The sequence below is a fragment of the Etheostoma spectabile genome, chromosome 12 (genome assembly GCF_008692095.1).
Source record: "Etheostoma spectabile isolate EspeVRDwgs_2016 chromosome 12, UIUC_Espe_1.0, whole genome shotgun sequence".
In the NCBI taxonomy this organism is placed as follows: Eukaryota; Metazoa; Chordata; class Actinopteri; order Perciformes; family Percidae; genus Etheostoma; species Etheostoma spectabile.
This window is the reverse complement of record NC_045744.1, coordinates 22859044-22875373: the sequence shown is the minus strand read 5'-3', so window position 1 is coordinate 22875373 and position 16330 is coordinate 22859044. Positions and strand designations below refer to the sequence as shown.

General features: G+C 40.3%; 1 protein-coding gene across 7 annotated transcripts in view; it reads right to left on the bottom strand.

Annotated features, from left to right (window-relative positions):
- The window catches only part of si:ch211-267e7.3 (ADAMTS-like protein 2), a 34379-nt gene that overhangs the window by 10331 nt on the left and 7718 nt on the right, over positions 1 to 16330 (bottom strand). For 6 of the 7 annotated variants that reach the window (XR_004334472.1, XM_032532309.1, XM_032532310.1 and 3 more), the window contains exons 3-12: positions 14829 to 14932; positions 10169 to 10244; positions 9316 to 9418; positions 8104 to 8249; positions 7789 to 7912; positions 5328 to 5432; positions 4873 to 5048; positions 3644 to 4058; positions 2317 to 2385; positions 394 to 733 (exon numbers count right to left, since the gene is read on the bottom strand). Coding sequence is in view for 6 of the 7 variants with exons in the window: in XM_032532309.1 (XP_032388200.1) it covers positions 394 to 733; positions 2317 to 2385; positions 3644 to 4058; positions 4873 to 5048; positions 5328 to 5432; positions 7789 to 7912; positions 8104 to 8249; positions 9316 to 9418; positions 10169 to 10244; positions 14829 to 14932 (1658 nt within the window). In the remaining variant the exon portion in view is untranslated. The remainder of the gene's footprint in view (positions 1 to 393; positions 734 to 2316; positions 2386 to 3643; positions 4059 to 4872; positions 5049 to 5327; positions 5433 to 7788; positions 7913 to 8103; positions 8250 to 9315; positions 9419 to 10168; positions 10245 to 14828; positions 14933 to 16330) is intronic. The other variant, XM_032532308.1, reaches the window with a different exon arrangement.

Below are 16330 nucleotides of genomic sequence, written 5' to 3'. Positions count from 1 at the left end.
AATGTCCAGTTTTGTGTCCACAAGTCAAAGATATTCAGCTTACTGTCACAGACGAGGGAAGAAACTAGAAAATATACAGAGAAAATCTTACTTTTATATCTTTATAAAAAATGACTCAATCTGATTAATCGATTAAATTAATCTCCTCCACGTCTGAAAACACAAGATCACAGGACTGATCTTTAAAAAAAAATTAAAATCTATTTTCACAATTTGACATAAAGTTTTGTTCCCTATAAGCTATAAACAAGGAGTAAATTAATGCTGATGCTTTTATGAGAGTATAACACAATGAGCAGTTTTATGGCATACGTGTGTTGTGAATTACATCTCATAGCGTAATAGTGCCCTTGAAGCAAACACTGAATCAGATCCCCAGCTGTTGGCTCATACCTCTCCGTGTTGGCTGCCTGGACCGCGGGCACCTGTTGCAGCTCCACCAAGATGGCCGGGTGTGTTTGTGAGTGTTTGCCAGTTTCTGTTTCTGTGTGTGTGACGACGTGTGTGTCAGTAACTGTGAGAATGTCTGCGCGTATTTCTGCGTCTGCGGCGGACAACGAGGGCTCGTGTGTTTCTGCTGGCGAGTGTGGATCAGCAAGTGCGTGTTCAACAGAGTGTGTGTTTGACTGTGTGAGGGAGTGTGTGTTTGAGTGGGTCTGGTTGTAATGCGAGTCCTCCAGGAGCAGGTAGGGGGCATCTTCTGTCTGGGCCGCAGAATGAACACTCTGGCTACCTGTGAATGGATATAAACAAACATACCGGGATTTTTTTACATTAACGGATACGTTACATACCAGTGAAAGTCTGCAAAATAGAAAAGATGCCTTCAGATTTAATGCTTTTGTGTTAAATGAGGATAACTCACTTGTTTACTAAAGGATGATTTTGTTGATTGACATAATATAATTAAGAGCATATACATACGAACTATATCTAAGGAGACTGTTGGATACTTGAAAAGCAGAACTAACAGTCTTTGCCCAGTGAGACATGGTTGATTAAAGGATGATGATAAAGTTACGTTGCTGTATCTATGTTCATGAAGATTGAATTAAGCGATGACTTGTAAAGCTAAAAGTTACCTTTCTTACTTTATTGATTATTCAAGCTATATTTCATCTGTGATATAGTTGTTTAATGATTATTCTCTAGACCAGGGGTGGAAGAAGTAGTCTGATCACACAAAACTGTTTTTACTTGCATTTTTTGAAAAATGTAAGGTGTGTTTGTGTTATGTGGTGAATGTGAAATGAACTGCTACCTCCTCTGTCAGCTCTAGCCACTGAAAAGAAATAAGCGGAGAAATCAGACCAATCACAACAGCTGGTCAGTCTGACGTCATGTAGCCTGAGCTTGTTACTATGCCAGGCTCTCATTGGCTAGCTGTTAGCCAATCAGGGTCAAGCTGCTTAGCTCGTTGAATATTAATGAGACCTGGCATAAATTGAGCTTCCTGCAGGCTTTCTATACCACACAAGAATGGCTTGAAACAAGGTAACAAGGCATTTTTTCCACAAACAGTGTTACAGAGTCCATGGCAGAACATTACCACAAAGTAATGAAATACGTGTTGCAGGGCACCTTTAAGTAAAAGTACTAATATCGCACTGTAAAAATTGTCTGCTACAAGTTAAAGTCCTGCACTGGAAATGTTACTTAAGTAAAAGTCTGATCAGGAAAATGTACTTAAAGTATTACAAGTTAAAACTAAATGCAGAATAACTCACATTTCAGAAACTTGGAACAATCCAAACAGTTCTGTCAATCGACTAAATGTTTAATTGTCTGTGTGTTTGACTAGGACGTGGTGTTTTTATCTTTTCCAACCCCTTTGTGTGGACGATTTCTCATGCTGAGTTATCCCACACCAATTACTGTACTGACTCACAATACTGAATTACCCCAAAAACAGAGGCAAAAGTCCTACATTTCTCAGTTTTACAGTGAAAATGTGTAAAACGTAATATGATTATAATATGATTATGGTATAATTACCTCTGCAAATATTATTGGTAAAACTTTATTTTCATTGTCGTGACATTTCCCTGTCTATATACTGTATATATATAGAAATACTCTTATAAAAACAGCTATTTTGTACATAGTTTCTTCTGTATTTATTGTTTGTTATTAATGTTTAATATGTTTGTTTGTGTAAGTATGCACCTATCACCAAGGAAAAGTCCATGCAAATACTGTGGCAATAAACTCTGATTCTGATTATTGAAGTTTTAAAAAACACACTAATGTTTTATTTTCAAAATGGTATTTAAACACTCAACTACAGGAGGAAAAAACTCAATTTGCCTTTCCTACCAGGAAAAGGGAGCACGAGAATGTTGTCATCAGCAGTGGATGGCTCGTCAATCAAGTTGGACGAACTTCCTTAATAAACAGAAAAACAGTACATTAATGACAGGCAGACAGGCAGACCGGCAGACAGACAGACAGACAGACAGACAGACAGACAGACAGGCAGGCAGGCAGGCAGGCAGGCAGGCAGGCAGACAGACAGGCAGGCAGACAGGCAGGCAGACAGACAGACAGACAGACAGACAGACAGGCAGGCAGGCAGACAGGCAGGCGGCAGGCAGGCAGGCAGGCAGGCAGGCAGACAGGCAGGCAGGCAGGCAGGCAGGCAGGCAGACAGACAGACAGGCAGGCAGGCAGGCAGGCAGGCAGACAGGCAGGCAGGCAGGCAGGCAGGCAGGCAGGCAGGCAGACAGGCAGGCAGACAGACAGACAGACAGACAGACAGACAGGCAGACAGGCAGACAGACAGGGAGGCAGGCAGGCAGGCAGGCAGGCAGACAGGCAGACAGGCAGGCAGGCAGGCAGGCAGACAGACAGACAGACAGACAGGCAGACAGGCAGACAGGCAGGCAGGCAGGCAGGCAGGCAGGCAGGCAGGCAGGCCCACAACACCAATACAAGAGGTTATTGACATTTTGGATTTTGGTAATGTAACAGCCAGTATCTACTACAAATGGGAAGTGCTTAATTGATTGACAGCCCTATCATTTATCAAACCCTCAAATGGGTAATGATATCCAAAAAAATCTGGAATCAGCTATGGAGTACATTAATGTAAAATTAGATGCCACAAAAATTAATTTTTCAAAACCAGTCATCATGAAGTGACAGTGCCATCCTTAGGTTCTGCTGCCAACAAAAGGAAAAAAAATGGTCTTTTACATTTACATGTTGTATCCTGAGATTTTATATTTTATTTTTTATATCTGTTTGCCTTCTCTGTCTTTGTGAGCTAGCTAGATGTTAACGCTAAACCCATGTGTCATGTTGTGTAATATAATTTCAGTATCATTAATATCATTATCATTTCATATCAGTTTTTTAGATACTTTGTTTTGTTTTTTTTGGTTCATTTCCCTTTATTATTTTTGTGTTATACTTGTTAGAGTGTGTTATGTTTTTTTTCTTGTAGGTATCATAAAATGTTTTAATATTTTCCGTTTGAATATTGACTGATTTAATGTTGTTTTTGGGCCCAGGAAGCCTTGGCGCCAGCTAATGGTGATCCTTTCAGTAAACAAATAATTATATCAATCAAATATACTGAATGTCACAGAGACAATGTCATAATTGATTTTGTTATTAATAGACAGATCCATCTCTGACTCACGGTAGCCAGACGGTACTGGGAGACCTTGCTCCTCGACATCATTGTGGCTGAACACGTGACTGGTGACATCAGCCGGTCTGTAGACCAACATGGCCGCCGGTGGTGGAGGGCTGGGCGTCCTGATCTCCACTACTTCCTTCTCCTCCTCTTCTTCTTCCTGCAGCTGGACACGTGATTGGCCACCAGCTCCCAGCTGGGTGGTGAAGTGATGGACAGATGTTGCACTCCCTCTGCTGTGATTCTTCGTTGTGAGTTGAACCCCTCTGACATCCTCATTTTCCTCGTTATAGGTGAGGTTAAGATGTGCGTGGGAGGGGCCTCTGGTGATGCTTTCGGCCGCAGTAATATCATGAGATGTGCAGGGGATGGTGTAGTCGTAGGTGATGTGGGGGAGCTTCCCATTCAGGTTGTAGTACTGCATGTTCAATTAGAAAATCACAGGTTAATGACTTCATACTGGAATTTAAGTAATTCTTTATTATAGAAAAATGTGGTCTTGCATTGCTCATCAGATACATTCTGGGATGGGGGAAAAGCAATTAATGGTGTTTTAAGCCCCCAATGTCAACTCCAAGGCACCTAACCCCAACATTAACATTATCCCTAACCCTAAACCTAACCATTGCCTAATCCTAGTGCATGCCAGGCAACGTTGGGGGCATGAAACACTGTCTTGGTTGTTTGCATTTCTTTAAACCAAATCAAATCAATTGTCTTGGGCGGCGCTAAGCTCCAGACAACAGTGGCCCTGCAAAATTGTCTCAGGAAGTAACTTGAACATTTGCCCGCCGCAAAAGAAAATGCCACATACAATATTATGTCCAATGATATTAACTGTTGACACATTTATTTATATTAGCTAGATACATGGTTGAAAGTAATTTGCTCATACCAGTGTATTGCCGTGTGTACTTCATCCACAAAATGTCCCAGTTAAATAGTAGACGCCGTAAACTTCTTCTTTGTAATTCTTTAGAATCATTCCCCAAAAGAACCAAGCAGGTCTGCCTTGATGCATGATCCAAATTTGTGTCAAAACACAGCTTGCTAGCTTGAAGTTTGATACCCAAAGCAAAGGGATTTTGAGAACGGCAACACACAGAGAGCAGAAGGTGAGGGACACCTTGGGAGCAAGCCACGCACCAGATGTCTGTCAATTAATCTGAAAATGTATTGTACACATATACTTTTTGTTTGTGTGTGTGTATGTGTATGTGCGGGTGTACTACCATAACATTCAGGCCTTGAAGTGTTGGTCCCTGGGCAATAATATACTCCAGCCCAGCAGAGAAGATATTGCTTGGACGTCGGTATTTAAACACTGTTCCTGCCACATGGAAGTTTTGAGGATTGTCAAACAGAGTGTTTCCGTTGACAAAGAAATGACCAGCTTCATCTGAAAGGGCTAGATAAGAGGGAAACATCAGGGTAAGGGACTTAGACAGTGATATTCAAAACTCAGACTCCATGATCCCAAAAAAAAACCACAGAACAATTAAGACCTATTAGAATTAGACAAGAAGATCCAAACAAGAAATATAAGTCCAGGTCATATTTAGCCTAACGTATTTCATATAATCATAGTAGAAATAATAAAAAAGTCGTACAACCACTGTTACATTGGTACTTTTTGTTCTTTAAATGTTGCTTTTAATTAATTTGATTTTACACCCAGTTTATTGACCTGAAAAAAGTGGTAGGTTCTCACCCAGGATGTTCTCCGTCTTATGTCTCTCTATGATCTGAATGTCTGAAGCTCCAGCTGGGATGTTGGTGATGAACACGTAGCCTGATGACAAAAAAAAAACACCTACTTCACACACAGGCACGATTGTCAGGTGTGAACTAATCATCAGGAAAAAGTGTACAAAAATTGTGTACTACATGAAAAAAAAGACATGCCAAAAATGTCACAAATGCGTGTTTCTGTTGAGCCATATAGACTGCATATAACATGGACGTAGTCTTCATGACATCAACCGTAGGTTTCTATAGAGCTGTCTTGGCAGTGCCTGACTGCTGTTTGCAGGCGTGGGTCCCCATCAGATAAAGAGACGCGTAAGTTTCGGATTTGAGGACAAACACCCTAACAGCGAAACTACTAGATTACTACAAGGTTTAGTATTAACGGTGCACAGTGCGATTTCATTTTTGTCTCAAATTGTAGGCATCTCTCCTTGAGCTGCCTGCCTCCTGTGTACACTGTCCGTCTCGGGAGACAAACACTAGGGGCACAGGCTGTGCACCACAATACGACAAACCGCTCCAGCCAATCACCGACAAGATGGTTGGGGGAGGGGGTGGGGGTTTGTGACAGTCATGACAGTTAAGGAAACATGGGGGATAAGGCAAGCTTGCTCTGTTTTGTTTTGAACATCAACAGAAGTGACCATGCAGGAACTCATAGTGCACCTTTAGGTGTAAGCATTGACCATATTTCCTGTCGGGGCTGTATTCGATGTTTTGTTTTTAAATTAAAAGTAAAGCCTTGCTGTGTAAATTAGCGTTTAACGTTAGCTAACTGCAATCTCTAATGCTTGCTAACTAAGTAGCTTACTGTTAGTACTGCTAACATTAGTGTACTGTGTGTGTGTGTGTGTATGTGTGTGTGTGTGTGTGTGTGTGTGTACGTGTGCGAGCATTTACATGAAAACAAAAACAAAGCTATCTTGGTTTTTTGCAACCGGAGGTGAGGATTTTTGCCGAGTGGGTGGAGCTCGGAGGATGACGCTGCCAACCAGTGTATGCTTGCAAAGGCTCTGCGCTAAGCTACACGTTAAAGGAGGAAAAATTGCTGATTTTCTACCCTTTTTAAAGCGAGTCATCCAGTAGAGATTTACTGACGGGTAAACACAAACCTCCAAGTACTGCCGCCATTTATCTGCACGTAAAACAGAACACAAAATTGGCAAACTATCCCTTAAATTACCAGCTAATAGGTCGGGGCAATGTATCAATTTTATATCGATATTGTGATATGTGTCTAGATATCATCTTAGATTTTGGATATTGTAATATCGTAATATGACATAAGTGTAAGTCTTTTTCGTTTTTTACGAGCTGCATTACATTAATGTGATGTCATGTTCTGTTATTTGCCATTACCCATTTAATCATTATATCCACATTACTGATGACTGTCCATCACAAATCTCACTGTGTAAATATTTTGGGAAAGCAGTAATTGTCAACAGTACAATATCTTTGCAACTTCAATATCAAAGTATTTGGTACAAAATATTGTGATATTTGATTTTCTCCATATTACCCAGCCCTACCAGCTAACACTAGCTTGTTTGGCAGAACACTGAACAATACATTTTTAGGTGACCAAAATGTTCCAAACAACACAGAGTGAGAGGCCCAAAGTTTAAGACTAAAACACGGACAACCCCCGAAAACAAGATCAGGTCTATTTTTAGCATTGCTAAATGCAGTTTAGCAATGCTTAGCATTGCTAAGCCTTTGTCATGATTGACAGGTCAGTGTGTCGCCCCTAAAGCATCCCCTGCTTTATTGTCTATTTTAAAATAAATGTGACCATAATTTACTAAATGAACATCCTGCTGTATTGAAGAAGACTTGAAACTAGCGATTGAGACCATAAATTCAATAGAAAAATGTTAAGTGAGGTAATAAATCAAGTTAGAAGTAGGGTCATTTTCCCATTGACTTCTATAGAGACAGACTTCCATGTCTATGTTAGTCTATGTTCCAGGCGTCTATGTCAAGACATTCTGAAAGAATTAATTACTGTAAAATTTGGATGAGAAGGGACGCTGAAGGCCCAGAAAACCTTCAAAAGGCAATGGCTGACTGAAGAGTGGTATAGAAATGTTGATCCATATATAGAGGTTTACTTCTCAACGCAGCGGGCCCATGTTGGACTGCAACCTGCGGCCCTTTGCTGCATATCATTCCCCCTCTCTCCCCTTTTATTTCTTCAGCTATCCTGTCAATAAAGGCCTAAAAATGGCCAAAAAATAACTTAAAAAAAGAAAAGAAATGTTGATCCAGCATACAGTATGTAGTGTTGCTGTGCAATTGTAACCAAATTCAACACTGGGTAACTAACATAACTCATGAATAATGAAATTCATACTCGTATGCACATCTGTCTACATGTGTTTTTGTGTGTGTGTTACCTAACTGTGCGAGTGCCTTCCTGTATGAACCAGAGATGCGCTGGCAAGATGTCCCGTTGCCTCCGCATACTCCGCATCGGTCTACTGTCTTAGTGCTGTACAGCTCTCCATCACAACCTACAGGCTGGAGGAGAAGAGAAATTTAAATTGAAAACACTCAGGGTGTTATTTAAGTTATTTACTCATCCAGGCAGTGGATTTCTCTCACCTGAAGACAAAGAAACATTAGCTAAATGTTTAAAAAAAAGCTGAATCAAATTCACATAAGTAATTCTTCCATAAAAGTAAAATCCCATCTGTTTCTTGCTAGGTTACCTGACATATTCCCTCTATACAGACTCCATGGTATTTGGCATCGCTGCAGAATGTACCATCGTGGGCGGGAACCAGCAGCTGTCGCTCACCGCTGATGGTTGTACACTGCAGGTCACAGGGCTTATTGGAGATGCTGATGTAATCAGCTACACAGGAAATTACATATTTAAAAAGACGTTTACTTTAATGACATTAGAATATATAATATTCTGTGCAATGACGTCTACAAAATTCAATTAGTTACCTGTGGTTATCATTTCATCGTCATATCAGTTGCCTAGTACAACTTTAACTACTTCAAGAGCAACAACTAGAGGAGACTGAGATGAAAAAGGAGTTTGCGCTTCAACAATGGAGATTCTCAGTGGAGTGCTAACCCCAAAATCTAATAGGCAGGTTCCAAAAAGTAAAGAAAAGGTAGCATCTCAAGTTAAGGAGGACAAAATCCTTTCATTTCAAATCATTTTGCTTGTTTAATTGTCAATAAATCAACGCTGGCACGTTTTGGCACAAAGCCTTCTTCACTTCGACAGTGTTTTGTCTTCCTTAACTTGGGACTTGAGATGAGGAGATGTGCTGCCGTTTCTTTACTTTGTGGAACTAGAGGAGATTGTCTTATTCCGAGGAGACAAAGTAGTTTTGGCCAATCTGCATTTTCTGTTAGAGCCTCCCAGGGTCGGAACGACTTCCCTAAGAAACAGTGCCAACTATCAGTCCTCTACATCCTTAAGAGAAACGTGTGTTGTTTGTTGACTGCTTTGTCATTATTATGCTTAGAGTAAGAGCTGCTCCAACTTTACATTGTGTTGTAATGCAGTCTGTCATTGATTCTGTGTGACATAAGAAATTTCTCTCTTGTCTCTCTGTAGTGCAGGCTATTTGTTTTCGTATGTTTTGCTTTTAACTATTGCCGGACTAGAGATGAAAATTATCCTTTCTGGTCAAAGTCTGGCATATTTTCCAAAAGTATGATGGATTAACTCAAGTAACAAAGTGGTACATGAGCAAACTCAATCTTTCACACAACAGTTTACTTTATTCAAGAAAGGACAGCTGCCGTGTTGTGAATGTTAATGGCCAGTATAGACAGCTGAAAGAGTATGGAGAGGCCACACCAAGGCATTGTGGTTTCCATGGACTATGTTAAAGAGTGATACCTGACATACAGACAGACAGACCAGACAAACAAAGACTAGTAGATTGATATTATACCTGGATAAAGAGGTATCCACTGATAGTATCTTCTTCCAAAGGCTTTAGAATTGAATTGGGAACACTGGTGCTGTTTGAAGCTCACACTTGGGCTGGGACAGGGCTTTGAAACACAAAACAAAATTTACACAAACACATGTAGAAAAGGACACTTGCAGCTTAACGGGCGGAGTTTGTTGGTTTTTAACTAGTTTCTTCCATTGGCCCAGTGGTTCCCAAACTTTTTCAGCAGGCCCCCCTTTTGTAGATACATTTTGAACATATAGGCCTTTATGTTGATATTAGTTAAACTTAACCTATTTATATTGATATATATTTGATTACAATGTTTAGGCCAGTAGATTGTTCCTAAAGTCCTTTTATGCACATTGTCTTTTTATTTCACACATGCTTTGGCGATGTAAACATCTGTTTTCCATGCCAATAAAACCCCTTTGAATTGAGATCAGCTGTTTCTCTGTGAAGGGGAGCGACAGACAGAGAGAGAAAGAGAGAGGAGTGTGCACCAATCAGTTGTTTCTCTCCGCGAAGGGATAGTCAATGAGACACAATGGGATTTGACTGGGAGACTGGCAGTCAAATCTAGCTCCTTAGATTAAATTGTGGTCAGCGCTACATATTTTCTTGCCTTTGTTTTGGTAGTTGTGGTGTTTGGTGCAGCTTCGTCGTCTGCCTCACGTTTACCCAGCAGTCCTTTCACAAACTTTCACAAGCACAACCATGCATCATTTATTTAAATGATGCAATATAAATAAATATATTTATTTTGGGAACCACTGCATTACCCTCTGTCTTCTTAAGGACTTAATAGAGAATTAATCCGTATAGTATCAATATAATTGTAGCCTCATACCTGGTCTGGACAGAGCTGGTACTGCTTAGGAGAGCCAACACAATATGAGCTGTTTACATTCTGGGTGGTGGACAGCCTGAGACAGAGACAGAATACAACATGGTTAATACACTGTATTACATGGACAACTCACAAGATGCATAACATAATAGAGTGTATTGCCAATGTCTTCAGCTTTGCATCCAACACTATCATTCCAGTATCACAGAGATAGGGTCATGGCCTAGAAATGTATGAAACCGGCAACTCGTGATGCGTTAGCACCCTTTTTTATACGTAACATCTATTACTCTAAGATCACACATTAACTAACAAAGATCACTGGTAATGTATACTCTGTGTATACTTGATTAAACTACACATATGTAAAGCAATTAATGTGTTTGTAATGTATGTGCGTGTGTAGTTGTTGGAACTCTATTATGCAACGGTTTTTGTTAAAAAAAACTCAGTAAACAAAGTTTTTTTTTTTAAACTCTTCGAGGTAGGGTGATAAAATGTTGCTTGATTTACAGGCTACACTTTGAAAAATAAATGCACTATTTAGTAAAAAAGAAGAAAGAAATGTTATCCAAAACCTTTCCTCTGGTATACAGTCAGTTACGCCCACACACAGCTTTATTTGACATCTCCCCCATTGCTATTTATTTGCGGAATAAACACTACTTTGTGATTCACAGACATTTAGTGTTCATAATAAAAAATTGAGTATGTTTCCGTAATGAGTTGCCGTGGCAGCTGTCACCATGAGCAAACAGTACTTATATACACTTCTCAGACACATTCAAAGTACTTCATTCTGACTAATCCTCATGTTATCTCAAACTACTATCTACCACCACATTTATAACCAGCACTTGTTAAATATTTAGCTTGTTCAGCCATACCTTCTACCTTTGTTTGCTGCAGCACTCCATTTTTCCAAGTGGGAAGCACTTCATTCTACAAAGGCTGCTTTCCAACCACTTTTCAGCATTTCCTTGTGTTAGCGTAGTTGTAATAAAAAAGATAATGCCACTCATATCCAAAGAGGTAGGCTGTAAACATTGTCTAAATCAATCCCTGCACAATCCAGTGTTGTAGTACAAAGATTGCTCTTGGTGCCAAGACTTTTTGAAGGTCTCAGTCTCGGAATCGACCGCAATTTTACTTTGTCTTGTTTCGGTCTCAGATGAAGAGGACTCAGGATTTTATTTCAAGGGATATCACTAAGTTGCCTGGGGATTGTCTAGTTTTATGTGCTAAGAGCATTACAGTGATTGGATGTAAAACTTCCTGCTTCAAATGCAACCAATAACTCATTTTTAATTTGAAATCTGTTACCGTTAACCCCCCTCTCCCCGCCCCCTTAACACACACGCCCAAGAAAGTGAAGGCGGGAGAAGCTCTGGCTGTCTGACACTGGTCTGGTATTGGTCTTGAATCGGTCTCAACCCCTCAAAGTCTAGGGATTAACCCCTCAAATTCCTGGTCTTGACTCGGTCTCAACCTCTCAAAGTCTTGTCCTTGACTCTGTCTCAACCCTTCAAAGTTTTGGTCTTGGTGATGACTTGGTCTCGGTAAAGGACCTTAACCTTGGTCTTGACTACAATACTGGCACAATCATAATATAACTTATTTTGCACACTCCCAGCCCCCCTTGCTCAAAAAGATGGATGAGGAACTGCTCTACCACTAAAAAAAAAACTTTGAGGGGTTTGATGCCTTGCACAAGTGCACATCAGCAGTGCCCAGGAAGCAGACTGGTTCTTTTGCCAACTGCCAGTGTGCACTCCATACCTGGTCCATAAGAGGACTTCAACTGGCAATACCCAAATCAACTCCCCATGGACTGCGCTACTGCCACCCCTCTTCATGTCACCCCGCTTCACACCCAGAACCTTCCTCCCTATAAATACCCATCTCTTCATCTTCTATTCTAACTTCCTTTTGACTCCTTTCCCCAATGAGGTACCTGTCTCTCTTCTTCCATTTCTAACGACTACTTGACTTCTTTCAAAAAACGGGTCTTCAACGTTTTTCATGTCAAGGACCCCTTAACTGACGGAGAGAGACGGAGCAGAGACCCTCTTCTACATATTGTATGAAATGAAGTTGCATTAAACTGAGCCTACAATAACGTGTGGGTGGCCTAACGCCTTTATACACACCTTTTAGTGCATAGAATACTAAGACTAAGACTAATACTAAGAATACTACTTTTAATACTATTAAAATATGTGTTGGCATGATATAAAAAAAAAAAAATCAGGTTTTAATGTTAAACATCCCATTAACTAAGTGTTTTTTTCCCTCAGAAATACGCAGATTTATATTTGCTAATAATATGTTGGATTTATGTTAAGGGATTTTTTTAATTCATTAAATTAATTATAATTTTGCAAAATGTCTCCCTCTCCTCTGCGGATATTCTGCTAGACCTTTCAGCAGCGTTTGAACTACCAACATCCGGGAGTCTAAGGCTACATGCACACTATACGTCTAGTAATATTTCTAGTTTAATGCTCCAATTAAACCGATCTGTGTTTCAATGATGTGATATTGATTCATAAAGTATTATACTTATTGTAAATATTAACCTGATTAACATTATAAAAAACATATGTATTTGAGCTTTGATTCTTCAATTTACAGCAAAGGTTCTCTGAGAATCTCTTTTATAGCCAAGCAAAATTGGTATTGTAACTGAAATTTCCTAATTGATATTGAATCAAATCAGAAATATAATCAAATTGGGACCCAGTGAATCGGAATCGAGTTGATAAATCATTGGCGATACCCAGCCCTATTCAAAAGTGGACATTGTGAATGTCATATTGTGGTTGTGTGACAACTAGCAAGATCATACACTTATGTCTGCAGAGGAAACACGACATGTGATCAACATTAGCTGACTCTAAAACACACTTACAACTTGAATGTGTTTTCGATTCTTTTTTCAATACTTTTTTGGGCTTTTTTAGGCCCTTATTTTGACAGGACAGCTGAAGACATGAACGGGGGGGAGAGAGAGGGAGAATGACATGCAGCAAAGGGCCACTGGTCAGAGTCGTACCAGCGGCCGCTGCGTTGAGGAGTGAACCTCTACACATGGGCGCGCGCCTCACCAGGTAAACTACCCAGGCGCCCTTGAATGGCTTTTCTGACTGTAAAAGCAGTAAGGACCTCTTTGTGCACTTTTTAACAAGCTGATTGCTGGTCTCACAACTTCACAAGTCTGCAAAATTTCGCAACAACTAACATGTGTTTGCAACAGATGCACCAAGAAAAATCTGTCTCAGAGTGCTATAGTTTATGGTTAACATGATCCTAATTCTGTGTGTGTGTTGGGAAGGACCTACAGGAGTCCAGCATGGAGTTCATGCATCTGTCTTTCATTACCCTGTTAACTGCACCCCCGCATACAACTCCTCTGTCTGTCTATCTGCGTCTCTCTTTCTTCAGCCCATCCTGCTACACTGTTTAGACGGTAAAGCAGGAGAGACGGCGGAAAGAGGTGAGCGGGAGGTCACTGTGTGAGAGTGTCACATCTAATTGGTAGAAGGTGACGAAGGTAGCGCAGGAGTGGAAGAGGAGGGAGGGAAAAAACCAGGGGATATGGGGAGGAGGTGCACAGGCCAGGGAGGAAGAAGAGGAGAAGAAAGAATTGGAGTTGAGGGAAAAAGGGTATGAAAAAAATTGAAAGGGACAGACATGAGAGAAGAAAATGAGAAGTAGAATAAGAAAGACAGAAGAAAAAAAGGGGGAGGTGGGGGACAAAGGCCAACAGTGGGGGCACAGTGGCGTTAATCTCGGTTGACAGACATTCCTTACAGTGGTGCTCAAAAGTTTACATACACATGCTTAAGTTGACTAAAAAGAGGAATAAAAAAATCATGTTTTGGAAATTTATTTTAATACCTAAATTAAAAAATGAGGTAAAATCCAACCTTTAAGGACACCAATTTTCTTTGTGAATGAATAACGTATTGTAAATAAATAAATGTTCTTATTTAAAATACAGGGGTCATAAGTATACATACCCCTATGTTAAATTCCCATAGAGGCAGGCAGATTTTTATTATTAAAGGCCAGTTATTTCCTGGATTCAGGATATTATGCATCCTGATAAAGTTCCCTTGGCCTTTAGAATTAAATAGCCCCACATCATCCATACTCTTCACCATGCTTAGAGATAGGCATGGTTTTATTTCAGTTAGACTAATACCTGGTTTGATTTGCATTGAGAGATGATTTTATAGAAAGTATCCCATGCCTATCTCTAAGCATGGTGAAGAGTATGTGAGGATGTGGGCTATTTTAATTCTAAAGGCCAAGGGAACTTTATCAGGATGCATAATATCCTGAATCCAGGAAATAACTGGCCTTTATAATAAAATCTGCCTGCCTCTATGGGAATTTAACATAGGGGTATGTATACTTATGACCCCTGTATTTTAAGGAAGAACATTTATTTATTTACGATACATTACTCATTCACAAAGAAAATTGGTGTCCTTAAAAGGTTGGATTTTTCCTCATTTTTTAGTTAAGGTTTTAAGATCAATTTCCAAAAGATGCTTTTTTTATTCCTCTTTTTAGTCAACTTAAGCAGGGGTTCCTATAATCATGAACCCACTGTATGTGTGTATGCAACCATATAGTTTTTTGAACACAGTACCTCTGTATGAGACAGTGTCTCTCCTGACTCCTTACTCCTCCTCCACAGCTCCTGGAACAAGAGGACCAACTGGACCACTCTCCCCACCACTGAAACAGCTCCTCCTGGGGGAAAAGATAATAAAACGGTCAAAAAAATCAAAACCTATTTTCACTAGAGAGGTGTTGCTCCAATAAGAAGGGCTGGGTATCGCCACTGATTTCCTGAATCAATTTGATTTCAATTCACAAGGTCCCGATTCAAATTAGATTTTTGGTTTTGGTTAATTATCGTTTTGATCTGGGACATTTCAGTTGCTTTACCAATATAGCTTGGACATGAAAGAGATTTTCAGAGACCTAATGCTGGAAATTGTACCAAAGAAATCCCTTTAACCTGGTGCATTTTAAAGATATTCATCTTGTCATTGAGAATTGACCCCAAAGCAGTTACAAAGAGACGGAAAGGAGGCTTTCTTTATTGCAGAGGGTGTGATGCAGAGACGGTATACTAAAGCCATACATCTGTGAAAATGACCATGGCAGTTTGCCAAATGAGCCTAAAGATTGATTTTTACTTCTGCGTAAAATCTACATACGCAGGTACGTGGAGACTCAAACCTACGCCGTAGCGTGATTTGCACCAGAGGCGGACTTACCATTAGGCAAAGGTAGGCAATTGCCTTAGGCCCCAAGCTGCCAAGGGCCCCCTAAAACGCCTCATAAACTTATGGTTACGATTTGTTGTCTTACTTTTCACCAATGACACACATAATACTCAGCAACTAGACCCTGTGAGTAGCAGTCACCCTAATCAATGTGTTATAATGGAAGATGATCCAGCACTCTGCTGTCAGACAGAGAGCACGTCTTTCTCAGATAAATAAGGACTGAAAATGGGGAGAACAAGGTTTGTGGAGGGCCCAATGCCTGTGTTTGCCTTAGGCCTCAAAATGACTAAATTCGCCCCTGATTTGCACCTCTCGAAAAATGTAACTACACATTGCGGCATCGTACGTCGCCTAGCCGTGGCTTGATAGCGTTGCTTTTTTTTCCCATTTCACTCATTTGCTGGTTCTCCTTCTCCATAAACAACACAAAAACAAGGAGAAGGTTAACTTTTCTGCTACAGATTTCCCACTACGGTCAGAAAGCACAGACAAGACCCTTTGTTTCTCTCCCTATTACTCTAGAGTCGCTACTTGTCCCAAAGCTAATCGTCGCCACTCTCTCACTTTTTCCCCTTGCTCTATCACCCACTCCCTACACACACACACATGCTGGCTTGACGCACACACCAACGCACAAGTATAAAAATCCGGCCACTTACATAGGCTGCGGCAAAAGCTCTACGAGGAGACTCCGCAGAAGCATGAATCAAGCTTAACTTAGGAGCGTTATTTAGCACAACATGGATTTCTTAGATCATAGGTTAATGGGATACCAATATGTTAACGCTAGCTTTAAAACAGAGCCGCTTGAAAGATTGATATCAGGTTTGTATGACTCGATTTTGGATCATTC